The 19,425-nt window shown below is 39.0% G+C and overlaps 1 protein-coding gene across 2 annotated transcripts; it reads right to left on the bottom strand.

Moving 5' to 3' along the window:
• Window positions 1–163: 163 nt before the first annotated feature.
• On the bottom strand, window positions 164–19,233 carry TSG101 (tumor susceptibility 101). Of its 2 annotated transcripts, none has more exons than XM_074543349.1 (10): window positions 19,064–19,233; window positions 15,666–15,750; window positions 13,199–13,264; window positions 12,444–12,607; window positions 10,985–11,111; window positions 8,776–8,842; window positions 7,079–7,173; window positions 2,243–2,445; window positions 1,086–1,325; window positions 164–494 (listed from the first exon to the last, which is right to left on the bottom strand). In XM_074543349.1, the coding sequence occupies exons 1-10, from the start codon at window positions 19,103–19,105 to the stop codon at window positions 405–407; spliced, it is 1,179 nt and encodes a 392-aa protein (XP_074399450.1). In that variant the 5' UTR covers window positions 19,106–19,233; the 3' UTR covers window positions 164–404. The 2 variants fall into 2 exon arrangements, with proteins under 2 accessions (XP_074399450.1, XP_074399451.1); XM_074543350.1 differs by having other exon boundaries at window positions 7,079–7,170; window positions 19,064–19,231.
• Between the last annotated feature and the right edge of the window lie 192 nt (window positions 19,234–19,425).

Raw genomic sequence — 19,425 nt, 5'->3', positions numbered from 1 at the left:
GTTATGGTGCTGAGACCAAGAACCTTTGGAGTTTTCAGTTTTCACTGGTCATAATAAATGTGTTTTTTCCAGTTTGCCACAACATCTTCTAAATCTCACAAGTGAAAGCATGGTTAAGCTGACACTGCATATTTGAAAAGAAAGCACGTCATACACAGCTCTGTAGAGGAAGAAAATATGCAACAAGTTTTATTCAGCGTTAAGTCCACCAGCACAAGGATTACAGGAGATAGAAAGTGCATTAATAAAAGCTAGTCTTTACCAAAAAGAAAATATATTATTGATTCAAAATATCTTACACTTGGATGATGTAATAACTTACTCTGGGCACCTACTGATTAAGAGAAAGATCAAGAGAACGGCTGCTTCACAAGGAAACCCAACTTCCCAGCTAGTCTGGGGATTCAGTAGAGATCACTGAGTCCAGCAGTCTTCCTTGCTTTCTGCATCAGTGCCCTCAGCTGGAACTGCTTGCGGGACAGGAGACGTACATGCTGCAGACAGAAAAACAACAGCTGGCTACCGTAAAGTTCTCACAAAAACTCAACACTGCCACACAAGTGTACTCTGTGACCCAAATGGGGTATCAGCTTTTTGGAAACACTAAATTCATTTTTCTACTAAATAGCATTTTCCTGGCTTAAAATGACTGGCAGATGGCTACCAAATGCAATTGCTATAGTATATTTGTTATGATTTTTAATTATTAACTAATTGATTAAATTATAACAATGATTATTAACTCCACGCATATTCTTATCAAAGTAATAATACACACTCCATAAGGTGCAATCAGACTAATGCACTTCCCATGGGGCAGAGAATGGTTCTTCTAACAGCAGATAAACAGAACTAGCAAGGTCTACACAGGAAGGAAACAACATGACTTTGTACCTATAATGCTTTCAAAATTGGTCTTTAAATTCTGAAATCACTTTCTAAAACTTATGCTTGAATGTATAAATAGTCCTGTTCCTACAGGATCCTCTAATGTGAGGAGATCATGAACATTAGTAAGCCAAATCAAAGAGTCCAAAGTAAACACATTTAAAATGCACATTTTAAAAATATCCCACGAAACCTACCTTTAAAAAGACATCTAAATCTATCACTCCACGTCTCAGTGCTTCCCCAAGGTAGAAAATGGTGTCTTCAATTGCATTTTCCTCTGCATATAAGTTCAGGATCTGCTTGTAAAGTGGTGCTGTAGGAATTATAACTTCATCTATGTCATTATTTTCTGACTGACTTTCCATTTTCTCTAAGGCAGAACTGAGCTCCTCATCCTTCTTTTTGAGAAGTTCAATGTTCTTATCAACTTCAGCCTAAAAACAATTAAGATGTTTATTTATCTTATTGTGATACAATTGTCTAGATGAAAGATTTTTAGACATACCAGTTCATTCTGTACTTCTTTGCTTATCTTTACTATGATTTTTACAGAAGAGCTATCAACCCGTAGTTGTCAGATTCTTTTAAAGAAGTAGCATCTGTTTCAGATAATGTCAATCCATTTCCCATTTATAACTGTAGAGAAGGCATGCCAACACTCCAAGTATTTCAGCTGCCACATTAGGAAAAATAACCATTTAAACTAGCTAAAGGTAGTAACAGCAAAGCCAATGTAATTATTTTCTTTAGAATGCAGGATCTCCCAGTTCTCTAGTCCAATTCATAACTTCTAATAATTTTTAAACCACATCTGAACACTGAGCTGGTTTCACAAACTGTTCATCAATCCCAAAATCTTTCTCCTGAGCAGCAGTGCAAGAAGCAGATGGACTAAGCAGAAGATGTCTTAATGAAAAAATGCAAGAATTTCTGAGCACACTGTGAGTAGGAGAGACTACAAGAAAAGGAGAAGTTATACAAGGAGGCTGTGACCAAAATCAGTGTTCTTTACACTAAGACACTGAATTGTTCTCCAGTACTGCTGTTACACATTATTATCAAGAAACTGAGATGCAAATATGAAATAATTTCACACCACTAACATCTTGCACAGGAAGAATGGGGGAAAATAACACTATTCCCCTACTACTGAGCAATGACATTTGTAAGACACATGCAGGACACTGCATCTCATGGTCACTGCTATTTCTGAGCACAAACCCGCAGCTGCAAAAGAGAGAAAGCACAATGTGCTAGAAGCTTTGTTTTGTCTATAATGATTAATTAATTCCAAGCTTCTGTTCCCTACTAGGAATACTCAGGTGGGGAGCAGAGGCTCCTCTCAGCTTACCACTTCCTGATCCAGGCGAGTCACCATCTCCTCCAGTTTCTGGTGCCCCTTTTTGAGGTCCTCCTCCGTGCGTTTGAGGGCGTTGAGCTCGGCCTGCGCACGATCCATCTCCTCCTTCATGCGCCACCGCAGCTTGTCGCTGACGGCCGAGATGAGGGAGGCGCGGATGGTGTCCTCGCTGATGGTGCCATCTCTGCTGGGGCCTGCATGAGCACATTGCACAAGCTCAACAGCCCTGCTGGGCTGCACTACAGAGCCAGCTGCAATAGCACGTGGCCAAGCTGCTCTGTGTACTTCTCACTGCACTTTTTAGCGTCAGTGAGACATTAAAATAAGCTGCTCTCCGTAATCATTTCCAGAAGCAGCAAAGAGATCACAGTGAGATAATACACACTAGGATAGACACAAGTAAATTTAGGAGTATGCATCCATTCATTCACTTCACTATTCCCACATCCATACTCTTTTTTTAATTTAAAAAATGAGGTGGCCATTTCCTCTGAAGTCCATAAATGTTACTAGTCCAAGACCTTTTAAAGAAGAACAAGAGTTAAGGGCAGGATATATTCCACCACAATTAAAGTAACAGCTAGCTCGACACAATGTATTTACCTACTACAGGTATTAGTTTGGGGTTTGTTGTTTTTCTGGTTTTTTTTTAATTGCCTAGCCTGGTAAGGAAAGTTTTAATCTAGGAAAGACAAACGGAGAGTTACAGACACCACCCATTCAGCTCAAGTGAGGATGGTCCCAAGAAGGGCATGCAGCCCAGGTTCTCATGGGGAACCACCCTGACACCTGCTGGAGGGACAACACAGGCAGGAACACAATCCCGGAGATTCCTGGAAAGCACTGACAATGAATTTTTGATACAGCTGCAGCCAATGAGGAAGGATGTGCTGCTGGACCTTGCAGAATGAACAAGGAACATCTGGTTGGAGATGTGAGGGTTGGGGCAGCCTTGGCTGCAGTGACCATGAGATCATGGGGTTCTGCATCCCACAAGTAGAAAGCAGGGAAGGAATAAGATTGCAACCCTGGACTTCATAAGAGCTAACTTTGACCTCTTCACAGACCTTCTTGGAAGAATTCCATGGGAATTTACCATAGAGGGAAGAGGGATCCAAGAGAGCAGGTGAATATCCAAGGATCACTTCCTCCAGGCTCAAAACCAGTACATCCCTATGGGCAAGTGAGCAGAAGGGGCAGGAGACCTGAACAAGCTTCTGAAAATCAGCCTTTCAAGGATCATTTCAAGAGTCTGTCACTAACACACTTTTAAATAGAAAGGTGAGTACTTTGTGTCCGTCACAACAAGTGCAATATGTCTACAGACCAGGAAACTCAGAGTGCTCTAGCAAATGTGAAGTGGCTGCTGGTGATATTTATCATAAACCACTTCAATTATTCTGTGGGAAGAACTGCAGGGTCAGTTTCCCCAGGTTTGTGCCTCACACCTTCTAGATCAGTGAAATTTCAACTGCATTGTAACAACACAGCAAGAGTTACAGCAGCTTTTGTGCCCAAACTTCACAACTGCTATGAATGAAACACAGAGAGATTTGAAACACTGTAACTGCAAAGAAAATAAACAAGAAGAATTTTTACCAGAGTATCTTTTTATCCAGAGACACAGCTATCAAAACCCTGAAGCTGTTACATTATGCACATCACATTTTCCAGTGCCCTAGATTTCAAAAAACAACAAAATAAAAAAACACTCATCACTGCTCACGTGATTCCTGTATAATTGAATACTTTTTTTAAAATTCTGCCATCAGAATAATACTGCATAAAACTGTATCTCTTCCCTATGTTTTTTGCTCTGCTCCTGTCCACAAAACCTACACCAAGCCACATGCATGGGAAAATAAACCTGTGCAAATGAATGACAGGAACTACAGGAAGAAGCAGATCATGCTTACTAATCCACCAAAGCCTTCTAAAATACACAAAACATAAATTTTGATCATTACTAATGTGAGCACTTTGTATACATGTAAGTTGCACCAGAATATGTGTACTTTAAAAAAAAGATAAGCAAATTACCACTGAAAAAATAAAGAGATTGAATATTACACAACTGGCGCAAAGAAAGCCTTAAGAAATATAAATGTCCTATCACTTCATCTGATCTACAGTTGTGGCCTAAAAAAAATCACCCTGTTGTCAGTCAACAAGACAATCTGCAAAACTTGGTTAACTTTTAGAGCCAGCAACAGAAGCTGCCAAATAGCACCCCATACACAAACCCAGGAATCCATCATTGCTGCCTCTTATGAAAAGGAGAAAAGAACAAGAGCACTGTCTACACTGAGAAGTAAAACTTAAACCAAGTCAGTCAAACAATCTAGGACAGACTTTATTCACTGTATAGGCCTTCCTGATTAAGGGAAGGCCTGATTTCCCTTCAAAAACAGCATTAGCATGATTTTAGTTACTGTTTACATAATGAATTATACTCTAACACAAAGTCAGAATCAGCCAGAACCAGTACCAGTAAAACTTCTGCTTACTTTCTTTCCCCTTGACATCCCTCACTCTGGGAGTTTTTATGCAAGGCTCACTTGAACAGTAAAGTGACGACAGAGGAAAAAAAAATAAAATCACAATACAGTTAACACAATGAAAGTTCCCACAGAAATGGCACAGTTCCCAGGTATGGTAGAGGTCTTTGAACATAAAAAGCATCACTTTAATACAGCTCAATCAATGTATCTTCTTACAGAGCATGAACCCATAGCATGTTCTGTCACTTCCATAATTAGCCCAGCTTGGAGAAGATTTCATGGCACATGGTCTTTAAATCAACAGAGCTCTGAAACCTTTAACCTTTACTAGGCAGAGTCTGGTTTCAGAAATGACCTTACAGAATCACCAAACCAGTAACTGCATCAGAAAAGTAATTAATGGCAGATGACTGAACAGAGAGAAGAAGCCTAAAGGACTATTTGAAAAACCAGTGATGGTGAAAAACTTGAGCTAATTTGCATGAACATTTTCATTCATTTCAAACTAGGTTTGAACTAGATTCACTATAGGAAACATCACCACCCACACAAAACTCTGAAGCTGTAACAGTTGATATGCTCCTAAATAAACCACCACAATAAACCACAGCCAAACAAACAAACTGTACAGAAAAGAAACTTTTTCAGTTCAAAAGAAAAAAACAATACTGGACTGTAAAAAACACCCAAGAAAACAAACACAACAAAACCACCTCACAATATTTTAAGTGTAGTGGATGATCAAAGAGATGTGTTTGCATTTCATCTGGCACAAGAGATAAGCCATGTAAACCAGGTGCAGGGCTTTTACCTAGCTGCAGCAAATGAGTCAGGGTAATGTTAAATTGTCACTATGAAACCTGGCATTACAACTTGGTATCACACAGCATCTAACTCAGGACTGGAAGAGTCTTCCATCTTTGCCAGATACTGCACCTCTATTCATCTCCAGTGGGGTTGAAAAGGAGGGGAAAAAATTAAATAGAATATTTCTATTTTAAATTGACACTCTGCTACATAAAGGCAAAACTGGATTTGTTTGAGAACAACGCTGCAGAAAGCCAAGTTTGCCCAGAAAGGTTATCAGCTCCCTACAGGAGAGCCAGTGGACACCATGAATTCTCCAGGACACAGGGGCAGCCCCACAACCCCAAGCACTGTCTGAGGGACTTGAATGGGACAGCAGCTTCCTGGCACTGTGCATGGCAGACTCCCATCACCTCAGAGGGGACCACTGAAGCAGCCAAGAACTTTCAGAAGATCCCTTCTGAATTGAAAAGGCTGAAAGAACTTGGACACAAAGGACAGGATCAGGCACAAGAAAAATACAACATACAACTTACTGCTGCTTTCAAACTCTGTAGTAACAGAACTCCTCAGATATTTTAGTAAGAGTAAAGTAGAAGCATCTCTCTTCCCTTGCCATGTCCCCATGTGTGTGAAGAAAAACCACAAAATACACACAGTTCTGGAAAGAAAAGACATTCTATGACTCTAACCCAGGCCATTCCATAAATAACTGAGTTCACACATTAGATGAAGAATCTATGGATGCATTTCTAAATTACAAGGCTCAAGAGTCTACAATGGATTGCTAATGAACAGCATCCCAAGAGAATCTACACCCTCACCATGTAACTGTGCCAAAGGGAATATCAGCCAGCTGGAAAGTTACTGCACCAGCTCCCCACTGAACTGGGTGCCATCCATCACTGGTTCCCAGCCTTCTACACATACACTGACAGTCAGGGCAGTGGAAAGCCAGGGCCACAGAGCAGCAGACTGGGAAAAGACACAGGTCAACAGCCTAAATGCTGATGCTGAAGGGAACAAAGGAGCAAGTGACAAGTAGAGATCAGCAAGAAGCAACAGGGAAGAGGCCAGAGAAGAAACTCACTAAAAATGAAGCTCATTCCAAATTCTACTTTAGAAAGTTACTATTTAGGGAGGAAAGAAAGTATAAATAGAGTCCCTTCAATGCTTAAATGATGATAAAGGTATTTTTCTAAACCATGAACAGAGCAAGGCAGACAATCAAAAGTCACCTACAGTTAAAGGGTGAGGAAAATCCCATATAGTTACATGCAGTGCTCTTCAAAATATTCAGAAAGCACACACAATGCATTGCAAAAGCCCAGAAATTCATCAAATTCCTGACTGAAGGTGAATAAAATGTATTTTCTTCTTCATTTGAATAAATTTTAATTAAAGATCAATGCTTTGGAACTTCAGAGTAAGAACAACACTTTTTTTTCCATTTTCTTTCTTTACATATCAGTTATAGAGAGAAGCTTTACTTCAGAGAAACCCTTCCCAAGGTACTCACCAACAGTGGTGACAGGAGGCTGAGAAGGGTAGTACTGCACACTGGTGGTTGCTGGGAAGGGAACACCCCCTGGGTAAGGATAGCTTGGGAAGCTGCTTTGACAAAGAAAGATATGCTAATGTTATACAACTGTTAGTAAAATATCATCCACCTAGATTATCTTTATTGCCACCATGTTAAACAGTCATTTGCATAATAAAAATGTTAAAATTGGAGGCCTTTTTCCTGTTCACATTAACATCTTACACAACTGGTATTTCTGGTATTAAGGCACCATTTTATCTGAAATCCTATCTAGTTATTGCCTGGTCAACATTTGGATAACAAATTCTCCTGAATCTCCTTGTTTTGCTATATGAAATGCCACAAGCATCCAAAACAAATTATTCTAGCTACAAACTCCCACACAACAATTTCAAATTAATAATTTTTAATTTGAGAACAGTTAAGAAGATGACTGATGAACTGCTTTATGTAAACCTAAAAATGCTGTGCAAAATATGGTTGCAAGGTGAAACCTACTCCTCCAGAAATTCTCAGTCCTGCTCTGATGGATAAAGAAAGCAAAAGTATCCATTTGCTCACTGAAACAACAATAAGATGACATGTGACTGTCTACAACATCTTTCTAAAATACATTTGCTGTCAACTAAAACAAGGACAAATTAGTCAGTACTAGACTGACAAACACCTGCATGCAGCAGAGTATTAACTACAGTAATAATTAAACAAAGTGGCCCCAAACCCCCTGCAAAATATAAAATAATGTTCTGTTTCTCTTCAGGCAACTGCAAATTTAATAGTTCTTAAAACCTTCCCATTAATTATTAAATTATATATTTTGAAAACAGTTCTTCTATTACTTTTGTACAACCATTAAGAGTGCTTTAAACAAACATATTCAGGAAGAAAAACCATGCTGTAAGAACTTAAAAAAATCCTAACTTTCCTCCTCTTAAAACACAACACTTCCCACCTCCCAATCCTCAGAAGTTTTTACATTTTAAATGTCTTTTTAAAATAAAAATGCTCCATATTACACCAAAATCTCATATGCTCCTACCACAAAATCAGGACATAAGGATATTACTAATAAAAACAATCAATTATGATATAAAAAATGTAAGTACACACTAGGAGGCAGTAGTCAACATCTCACTATTTACTAACACAGATCTGCAAGTCTTCTGGAAATGCTTTATTCCTAACTATTATATAGAAAGAAATCCTGGTTAATATTAATAAAAAGCTTTTGAAGTAACTTTGTGTTCTTCAAATTCCCTTAGATTATTCAAAGTCCACAATAATGCTGGAGTCAAGGCTTGTATTAACTCAGCAAAGTTTTGTTCAATTTTTGAGATGCTAATAAAATCCTGGCTTTTAGGGGTACATTTCTTTCTATGTCATGTAAAATATAAATATATAAAAATATATGAGTGAAAAAGATAAATAGTGGGAGTTAGGTAACTTCAAAATCTATTTATCACACTCATTATTTTTTTATTTGAAGCAATTAAGAAAGCTAGACCTTCCTCCAGTTTTGGCTACTGACCTGAATTCAGCCCTCACTTTTAACAAACCCTTCTAACATGAATAATTATACAACAAATACACTATAAGAAGATACAATTATGATTAGACTCTATTCAGTGAAATTCTCTATCAGGAAAATGATGACAGTTTAAAGGGACTCTTACCTTGGGTTTGGAGTGCTTGATGTTGGATAGGGAGAAATTCCACCTGGAATTCCTGGCACATAGGAAGCTAAATAAAACAAGAATTTAGTGCATTTTTACACTTCAGAAGTTAAAATCCTCAATGTAAAGAAGTTTTTCCTCATATATAAAAATAATCCTATTGTTATATGGATTTTTTTTTCTTATTCATTTAAACTAATTACTGCATGGATAAAAGTAGGTATTGATTTAAAAATGCACAACAAATAAGTGTACTAAGAAAAAAAAAAAGAAACTGCAGCTAGGGTACTCAGAAAAAGACCCTAAAACATGGTATTTAAGATGACCCACCTGAAGATCTGTCTCCATTTTTATGTAATAGCTGGAAAAAGAATTTAACCTTTCTAGACAATGATACCTTGCTACTAAATAACAAGTGCATAATTTAAGTACCTTCAGAGTAGTTGATTAGCTGTTTCATGATCCAACCATATCCTTAGTGAGTAATTTCTGCTATTTAAAAGTTGTAGTTAAAAATTTGTTATCAGCACACATAAATGTCTCAATAGTCTTAGCTTAAGATTATGGTTGAGAAGCTGACAAAATTATGTTTTGGACATACTTATCCTACATTTCTAGCAATTTTAGGAATATTTCATCAAATAACTTTTTTTTTTTTTTAAGAGCTATTAACAGTGGAGCTATTTCCACTCTTCAATGCTTTCAAATGATTAAAATTTCTGTCAAAGGACTTTATTTCTTCTTAAACAATGTATCTGTAATGACAAGAAACCCAAACCCTATATGTCTGTAAAATAAAGTCTGACTACACTAGTAAAACTAAGTAGCTATTTCAAAACCCTGAAGCATTTTCACTAGAATTACTTCAGCTACGAACTAATTGATAGTACTTCAGTTCAATTCAGTTGAAAATAGGAATTCAAAGCACTTCAGCTGTGAGTGACTACAAGAGCAGTCAAATGTAGTTTATTGCAGGTTTGTCCTTAAGGCAGTCCCTGCTCAAACCACACTTACACTGACCCCCAGTGTTCCTGGAGAATCAGGACACTCCAGCCCTCTGGTGCTCTCACAAGCAGCACAGAGAAGCTGAGAAGTCCCAAACACCTGCCTTTAGTCAATTATTCCTAATGGCCCCATTTATGTTTGCCACCCATTTTCTCACAGGTCCAGAGCCTAAAACCCTGCTGAAAATGGGTTCTGCTGGAAATGGCAACAAATGGCACTTCAGCTTTTCAAATGGAACACTGTGATCAAGTAAAAGCCATATTTCAATAGAAAATGGACACAGCCTTAAAAATCTGGCAAAAATACACAACCCCAAATACAGCTACTGGACCATTAAATTCACGTGGAAATGTTATAACCTTATTAAATAAACAATCTCCAGCTAAACTGCTCTCCCTTCCCTACTGCCCCAGTCTTTGACTTTAGGTCTATGCTAATATTTTTTTGGCTTTTTCCCACCTAATACAGAGTCTCCTCCTGGAAGAATTTCTAGTATTTTCCATTTCCCACCTCTTCTTTTTCCCCCACCTGCCTATCCCCAGTCTTTAAAATAAGATGCCTCCAGAGGTTTAAATAAATAAATGATTTAAAAAGTCTTGAGGATTTTTGCAAGAAAATAAGAATGGGTACCAAGTCAGAACATCAATTTAACAGAGAACAAAGAACAAAAAAACACAAGGAAGTTTTTTTTTTTTAATATTCAGCAATTTGAAAAAACAAAGAAAAACAAACCACACAAACAGGACCATGGGCATACACAAGCTGTAGGCATGCTTGTGCTTATGAAATCAATGTTTGCAGAATACTTAAAAGATGGGCTTGTATTATTAGAATGAAAATAATTGAGATACAAATCTATCTGAATAATCACTTTGGAAGTCTGTCTTGGAATGTTGACAGGAGACTGGTTGTTTTGAGGGTGTTCTGGTTTTGTCTGGGTTTTGCTGTGTGTTATACAAACTTGATTTCTCCCCTCCAAAACCCAAAGGCTCACATGAATTCTTAGACTCACAGAACCTTTTTAGTTGAAAAAGACCTTTAAGATCAATGAGTCCTACAAGGTCAAGTGAAGTAAATTCACAGCCCAGATGAATTCATTAGTCAGCAATACAAAAAGTAAAATGCATTATTTGTGGGCTAACTGCAGGGCAACAATCCCCTTGAAATATGATTATTTGCAGAAATCAGCAGTGATAGCACTTACTGGTTGGTGGGCCTGTTGCCTGATAAGGGGGGTAGCTGGAGGAAGCAGTAGGACGAGAAAACACTGGAGGTTCCTCTCCAAACACAACAATCATGACCTGGATCAGCTCCAACAAGTCTGACTGGGGCTGGGAGGGAAAGCAAACCACAAGTTGCTCATTTTGCTAACAGAGTTCAACCGACTGCAGCAATAATAGGATGCCATTCTATCAGCTCTTCAAAGCATTCCTTTTATTTGTGGGTTCAAATGTTCTTAAAATGTGTATCTCTCACGTGTATACATGTGTGCATAATTAACTTCCTTTCTGGATTCTATTAGAATACCAAACCCAGTCAGCTTGTACTCAAGACATGCAGCCAAACACACCCAGAAAAAACTGGGTAATACATGGTGCCATATCAACTGCAGGACAATAAATGACTGGGTATAAATGTCCAATGATGAATCATAATAATATTTTAAAAAATTAAATCCACCCCCCCAACATGAAAAATATACAGATCCCCAAGTTTTTTAGACATTTCAATTCCATACATCACAGCTTCTGCTCTGATTCAGAATGTCTCAACAGAAAAAATATCCTAACCCACTAAGGAGTGGCACAAACCTCCTTGAAATACAGTAAACCAGGCCTCTCTGTTTATAACTACTTAAAATAAGCATGATTTCATTTTGCCAAAATAAGAACAAGCATCAGGAATGCAGCATCACATTAAATACCCCAATTCAGAGTTTACTTAGCTCTATAATCCACTTACTTATTTTTACCAACCTCTCAAATTGAAAGAATTCTGTATCAGCTGTACCTTGGATGATCCCCTTGCTCTGTATAACACCTGACCTGGGCAGTCTTTTCCCACTATTACCATGCAAGCACTGAACTACCACACACCCAGCCTTAGTAAATGCATTCCTGTTAATCACTTTTTACAGAACCATGCATCTTGTATCATTTTTCTAATCTTGTCAACACAGTTCAGCTTCTTTACAAGTTCATGTTTTGGCCAAAACTTCTGTGAGGCCTGCACTGCTCAATGCCTCTATTTACTGGTAAAGCAAATATATCCATATACATGAGGCTCCAGGAATGCCTGCATAAAGAAGCCCAAGAGCTTGTAAAAGTCCATTTTAGTCACAGATGTTTTAAGTAAATTTATAATTTTCCTTCTGTAAATATTGTTATCTCACAAATCTTCACATCACTCTCTTGCCAGGGGAGAGGACACCTTGTGTTGCACTGTTTAATCAGACAAGTAGTAACAAAAAATACAATTAATTTCATTAAATAACCAGAACACAGAATGCAACATTTAAGACATTCCAAAAAACACACAGTTGATTTTATTTTAAAAATGGTTTAAGATCTCTAACAAAGACTATGGTTTTTATTAAAAATGATACAACTTTCTTGAGGAATGCAGAATGAGCAGTTTGAGAGCTCCAAGTTCCCCATACTTACATATTTCCACTCATGCAGGTAGGGAAGGTATATCTTTCCATTTGCATCAACATGCTTCCCAGTTTTTATTGTCATAGAGCTAGTGGGTTTAACAAAACAAATTGGGGGGTTGAAAGGGTAGGTGTCCAGCAGCCACAAACAAATTGGGATATTATATGTGTTACCTAGAAAAGACATTTTGAAAGATTTTAGAAGTTGTCTCAATTCTTCAACTGTCCTCCTGTATTCAGATTCATAAAAAACTCCTAAACCCAGTAAACTCAACTGCTAACAAAGCTAGAAGCCAGAGCCAAAATTTACTAATAACATTCAATGAATAGGTAACACTATGGCCACAAACTCAACATCTTTCAGAACAATTTAACTTTGATTTACAATCATCACTCACCACTAATGCACAATCTCATTTGTTCTGTAATGCTACATTATAAGACTCTAATTTGAATTATCATTAGCTGCAGCAATAAACGGTTTGCAACCCTCAATTCAACTGACAAGTCTGAAAAAAACATGCAACCCTGAAAGAAAAAAGATGCTACAAAGCTGTAAATGACTGAAGAAGCAATGCTCAGCATTCAAATGTTATCCTGCAGCAAAAACAAAGAACAATTTCTTTAAAACATTTTACTTTGGACAAGTAAAGGATTTCAAGAAAAGAGTGATCACTGAAGTAGTGAAGTTGAAAGGACAAATCCAAGTTTTTCATGCAATTTGGGAAAACAATGGGGATGATGATCATTATAATACATGCATACCTCTGTAAGGCACAGGAATGGTTCCACTGAGGCTCATCAACTCCCTGGATGAACCATCATTAAAAACTGAAAGAGAACAAACAATATTTTAAAAACAAACATATTGGTTATGCTAATCTCAGTTCAGGTTATTCCCCATCTATTATTGGCATAAGTTTTCACAAGTTACACACCTATAAATATAAACTCAGCCTGAAAGGTTCAGCTCCTGCACATTTATGGATTAGCAGATGACTGTCCACAGTCAGATAACTCTTCATAAATAACACACTTCTGAGAAATGAATGATTACCCATTATCAAACTACCTGCTCTACAAATAAAACTGTTTCCTCCTTCAGTGACCAAACAAAATGATGGAACCTTGCAAACTGCAAGTAATGCAAATTGCTGCAAAGATAACCTGAACTCAAACTTGATTTAAAAAAACAACTGTCATCTAAGGTTTATACAAGAATTCCCTATGCCTTCTTCAAAAAAACAGGTCAGCAAGAATACTGAAAATTCCTGAGCCACAGGCATTTGTTACCAAATCAGTAAAGGTAATTTAACCAAACAGTAACACACTGAAGAGGAAGGAAAAGTGCTTGACTCTGACAAATATTAGTCACAAACTGCACAAGAACTCTGATTTAATTTACTGAGTTGCTGTATTTAGTTTCCTCATACTTTTAATCCAATACATTATTCTTGGCTCAATGAATCAGCTTCTGTTGAGGAAGCTTTTATCTTTTTAATTCCTCCTGAAAGTTTCTAGCCACAATTCATATGTAGGTTACTGTGCACAGTTATTGCGGTGCTGATGTTCTGCAAAGGCAGGCAGAACATGTTGGGATGTCAATGTATTTCATTAATAATATGAACTTGAAAACTGTCTCATCAGCAATGTAATTGTCAGATTATACTCTTCTCTGACTTAAAGATGGAGCAACTGAGAGACTTTTTAAAGTATTTCATTCTGTTTTAGTCTCATGAAAAGGGCGAGACAATACAGATGTTATAATTCACAACATCACAATTAGAAGTGAACTATTTCCTAATTACAATACACTATAAGCATTTCTTGGCCTATCAGCTTTTGCTACACCATTTACTGCATGTAAGACATGCTGTAAATGTCTTAAAGCCAATCATCTAAAATTATCCCTCCTAGGTCTTATTGTAATGTATCTTCCATAGTTCTATTTCTCCAAAGTCTTATTTGCAAGGCCATCCTTTGAAATTTGTTTCTAGTTCCATGCATTTCTAAGTCAGCAGATTTTATCTCAAGGTTTGCATAAAGGTGCATCCTATGTGAGCCTTCTGTCAGGCTTTGAGAATTCTCTACAAATCCATTTCCCACATTTCCCCCTCTCTATTGAATGGAAAAAACTTTCTTGATGGCTTTGTTCATTGTTTGTCAGGTACAGTGAAGTACACTTCTCTACAAATCCCTTTCCCACATGTAATCACTTTCCTGCAGCTGATGTCACTGCTACAAATAATATTGATTATCTGTAAGTGATTCTGTGCTTAGCCTCTTTCAGGCAGCTTAAAGAGCATTAGGGAACACAAATGGCTACAGCTCAGGGATATCTGGAACTGTGATCACCATCTTATGCAAACTTGTGCAGCTATTCCAGCCACAGTCCTTTCACTCCTGTTTTGTTTCTCCAGTCACTGCATGAATTTTTATTTCTGTGACAGCTGCTGGCATGCAGCTACTCAAGTTAAAACTAATTCACCTTTTACCTGTCCATGTCCCTTCTTAATATTTCTCAATCCAGATACACAACTTAAAAAGCAGAAGACTTTAAAATTTTTGATGATGCATTAGTAATATAAATTAGATCACAGAGGAATCCCACAGGTAACAGTTAAAAAAAGGTGACCATAAGAAGGCTGACCTCAGCACCTACACTGGCTCACTGTATGCTGTGAAACCCTAGTATCATCTTCCTTTAACACACTTCAACTTAAATGAACCTAGATACTTTAAAACAGCTAACAAACAGTGATTATCATTGATAATTTACATTCTAAAATTCTCATGCCAATTTTCTGTGTGCTTGACTCTGTTTTCCTCATACTCTTAAGGACTACCACAATGGTTTTAAACGAAGTATTTCCTCATTGATTTACAGTTCTTCCTACACAGAATTTTAAAAATGTCTTTATATGGCAGCAAAGCTGAATTTGTAAGATACCAGCAATCTCAGGACACCAACTGATGACATCAGTGAGTGATTAACTAAAAGTTAAGCTGTGAAAAACGTGACACTTCTTGGCACATTAGACAGTTATTTTCTAAAGTAACCTTACTATATTACTGAGTCTGTGCTTCTAAAGAAGTTGATGTCAGAGACAAAAAAGAGAAACTCAAGTTATGTTTTCTGGTGTTAATCTTCTTTCCTCCCCTACAAAAACTACCAAAGACATCTAACACATCAGCAATTCAGCAACAGAAATTTTCTCATGCACAGACTAACCATATGAATCCATGACAGGTTTGAGGTCCTTGTACTGACTAATAACACTGGTTGTCTCCTGTATGGTTAGGTCTCTATACTTGTACTGGAAAACAAAAGAGAAAGAAATTACTTCAGAAGTTAATTTTTAGTATAATTTAATTCAATTTTTTATTTTACCCAACAGACAGCATTTATGAGAGTTTACATGGACATTCTTCTCCACTCTTAGTTTGGAATAATAATTTGTTTGTCCATATTACTTAAATGACCACTGCCTATATAACTCATTGAACTTTAACAAGATGTTAATTCTTAACAAGGATGTAAGCATCAACTGATTTGGGAAAGAGCTGTTGCATTTTCTTTCATGTTCTACCACAACCAAGTGTATCTGAGAAATATGAATGCATCTTAAAAAAAAAAAAAGTCATCTCCAAACAAATATGGTGATGTTTTGAACAGCTATCTAGGATATGAACCACACAGATCTATTTCATAGCACTTTCAAAGCAACACCATATTTATCCATCACTGATTAGCATTTACATGTATTTTGTCAGCTAGAAAGCAGACATATCAAGGCACAATATTACCAGCAATAATACTGGTTTTACCCCTGTCCTTTTATCAGGAGCAGGGAGTAACAGCACAGATACCCTACAGAATGTACAGATACCCCACTGCAGAATTCACCAGCCTCAGAGCCATAACCCACAGACAGCAAAGAGGCTCCTGGGCAACAGAGAGTTGGTTCACCACACAGTGCAGCCCTTTAGCCTTGTTGTCATTTCTCTTAATAATTATGATTTAAAAGTCAGCAATGTGGTCCCTTGACATTTTTTCATTCTAATACAATTTTAAAAAACTGCAATCTTCAGATGTTATAAGGAACACAGCCAGCAACCTTTTCATTGAACCGTGGTAGGAAGACAAAGGGCCCAGCACAATGAAACGTCTGACATCCAAAGCACACAAATGTTAACAACATCTGAACAAATTCATTCAGACATCATCCAACAGCAAACTGTGGTGCCACAGCTAAAGGTCACCTTGGCCCTAACACACACTCATGAGTTGTGAAGCTTAGACAGTAACTCTTCTTCCTGTCACCTCCAGAGACGGACAAGGATGCTCCTCTGGGGCATGACAACTTGGATTTACTGAGCTGAGGTGAACCCACCGTGCCACCTCAGCCCAGAGGAAGCACCAGCACCTCGGGTGATGCTGTGCCTGCTCTCCCTCAAAGGAGCAAGGACAAAACAGCCCCATGGTCTGTCTGCAAAGTGCTGGTGTGTGGGACAGAAAGCAACCCCTCCAGCAGGATTCCTGTGTGCACAGGGAAGCACCAGCACAGAGGTCAATCAGCCCCTGGATGCTGTTTTGGTGGGAGGGCTGCAGCAAAGCATCTCAGCCTCCTTTGTAAAACTGGTGCAGGACTGGGGTGTGCAGCAGGGCTTGACAGAGCAACAACTTGGTTAATATTTGAATACATTCCTCCCTCCCTGCCCAGCACCTGGCAGAAGCAGGAACAGGCATTGCCTGGACATGGAGGAATTTTCATGTACACCAGCCAGAGACTGGCAGCACATACCCAGCCCACTGCAGGTGTCACTACAGGACAAATGACAGCTGGTTAGCAGCTACTTTCAAAAGGCAGGGTCTTCTCATAGGAACAAACCTCATATGGTCCAGAATAGAGCCTCAACAAGACTGGCACAATCACTATTAAAAAGAGAGCAGGATTCTGCTAACAGAAGCTCCAAAAAAGCACAAGGATCATAGAATGGTTTGGGTTGGAAGCAATCTTGAAGATGATCTTGTTCCCAGCCCCAAGGCAGGGAACCTTCCACTATCCCAGGCTGCTCAGAGCCCCTTCCAGCCTGGCCTTGGACACTGCCAGGGATGGGGCATGCACAGCTTCTCCAGGCAGCCTGTGCCACTGCCTTGCCACCCTCACAGTACAGAAGCAAGCAGTCAGGCTCCACTTCCACTTTTGGCACAAGAATCTCAAGTCACTTGAGTCAAGAACTGATAAAACAATGCCTGCCTGCTCAGCAGGCACTCTGTGAATCTGGTACACAACAGGGCTGATGAACCACAAGTTTGGTTATTGGGAGTGCTTTCAAAAATTAGGCACAACACCTGAACGTTAAGCAAGCATTTTCATATCCCTATTAAAACAAAGCAAGATAATATTCTTACAAATTGTTTTTACACTGAGTGATGACTACTCAGTAGAGAGACAGTTGTATGATTCCAGCTACTGCCACAAGCAAAATTAAATGTTAATTTCAGCTGTTAATTTCTGTACTTAGATTGATTTCCAATAAATGTCAAAATCTCTTTGGAAAATATAAGACCCTAGTGATTTCTACAAAGGTAACTAAAACTGATTAATCTGAATTCTTAATTTCTAGACTCCTTTTTCCTCCTCCATTCTTAGATTGCAAATGCATTCCCCTCATTTTACATACTAGGAAACAGATCACAGAAAGATGAAGCTTTTCAAGATCTGACAGCAGGTAAATACCTCAAGTTAAATTAAGTGCTTAGGTTCCCCCAAACTAAGATCAAGCTTTTGTTATCTCATACACTGAACTAACCAATATGTGAAATATTACTGAACTTCCCTCTCTAGAACAGAAAGTGCAACTATTTTTAAAAAACAAATATAATGAAATAGCATCTTCATTTTTCATCACTTACAGGAAGTCAGACAGGAGTATAAACTTAACAAGTGTGGGGGAACAAGGACAATGGACCACCTTAAATTCTAATTCTTCTACGGCATCGCAGTAATTAACTTAGCAAAGACAGGTGCATACAAATACACACATGATCTCATTTGCTGACACTGACTGGGTAATCAACACTCATTTTCAAGCTGATAAAAATAATCTGCTTATGACTCCATGCAGGTGAATGTGCCTTTGGTTTTGATCGGATTCTCACCTATTACACTTCATTTCAAAACGCTAAGTGTATGATTAAATAGTGCCAAAAAAAATTTCCAAAATCCCCCAACAAAGCCGTAACTGCCGCTAAGTGCCATCCTCAGGGGTTTTCATTGCCAGCTGCTGGACAAAGGGCAGTTTTCAGTGAGGAGTGGCACGCGTGGCTCTGCATGATTCAGTGGGTAATGATCTGCCTTCCACGAGATTTTCCCGTTTCCTTACACAGGGGCGATAACCAAACGCACCCCACCCGGTCAGTGATGCAGAGCTCGCCTTGCCCCTCCGGTGGCCGGGGAGCTCAAGCGCAGTGTGTGCCCCGCGGGTGCCCGGCACGGTCCCAGCCCAGCCCCGCGGCCGGGCACGACCATTTTAGGCTCTCTGAGCCGTTCCTCCCTTCCCGACCCAGCTCCCCGGAGCCTGCGGGCGCTGGACCCCGCTGCCGCCCGCGGGCCGCGCCCGTACCTTGGTGAGCATCTTCTTGAGCTGGCTCTCGGACACGGCCATGGCGGCCGCCCCTCGCTCCGGTGTCGGTGCCGCTGCTCCCGCTGCCGCCGGCCCGGCCCTACATAAACACAGGAAGCGGCCGCGCGCCCGCTTCCGGCGGCGGCGCCGCTGCCGCGCGTCACGGGGCGGGCACCGAGCGGCGCCGGAGCTTTGGGATCAGCAAAGAACGCGACACAAACGCGACATCGGATCAATGACAAAACACGCCTCTAAGAGCTGGCAGCATTTTAAGATTAAAAGGATTACATAAACACCAAAGCAAATAAACAACAGCTTGAGTATTCGCATGAAAATAAATGCTCAAAAGATGAGAAACACCA

This window comes from Zonotrichia albicollis, chromosome 6 (genome assembly GCF_047830755.1).
Source record: "Zonotrichia albicollis isolate bZonAlb1 chromosome 6, bZonAlb1.hap1, whole genome shotgun sequence".
Classification (NCBI taxonomy): Eukaryota; Metazoa; Chordata; class Aves; order Passeriformes; family Passerellidae; genus Zonotrichia; species Zonotrichia albicollis.
The sequence above is the reverse complement of the archived record's forward strand: the minus strand, read 5'-3'. Positions and strand labels throughout refer to the sequence as shown.

What these genes read in the sequence shown, in the direction of transcription:
- TSG101 (XM_074543349.1), bottom strand. Translation starts at nt 19,105, where the DNA reads ATGGCCGTGTCCGAGAGCCAGCTCAAGAAGATGCTCACCAAG. An exon ending in TCAAGCACTCCAAACCCAAG is followed by an intron (nt 7,174 to 8,775) that starts GTAAGAGTCCCT and finishes TCTTTGTCAAAG; the next exon opens with CAGCTTCCCAAGCTATCCTT. An exon ending in ATTTAGATGTCTTTTTAAAG is followed by an intron (nt 495 to 1,085) that starts GTAGGTTTCGTG and finishes TTCTGTCTGCAG; the next exon opens with CATGTACGTCTCCTGTCCCG.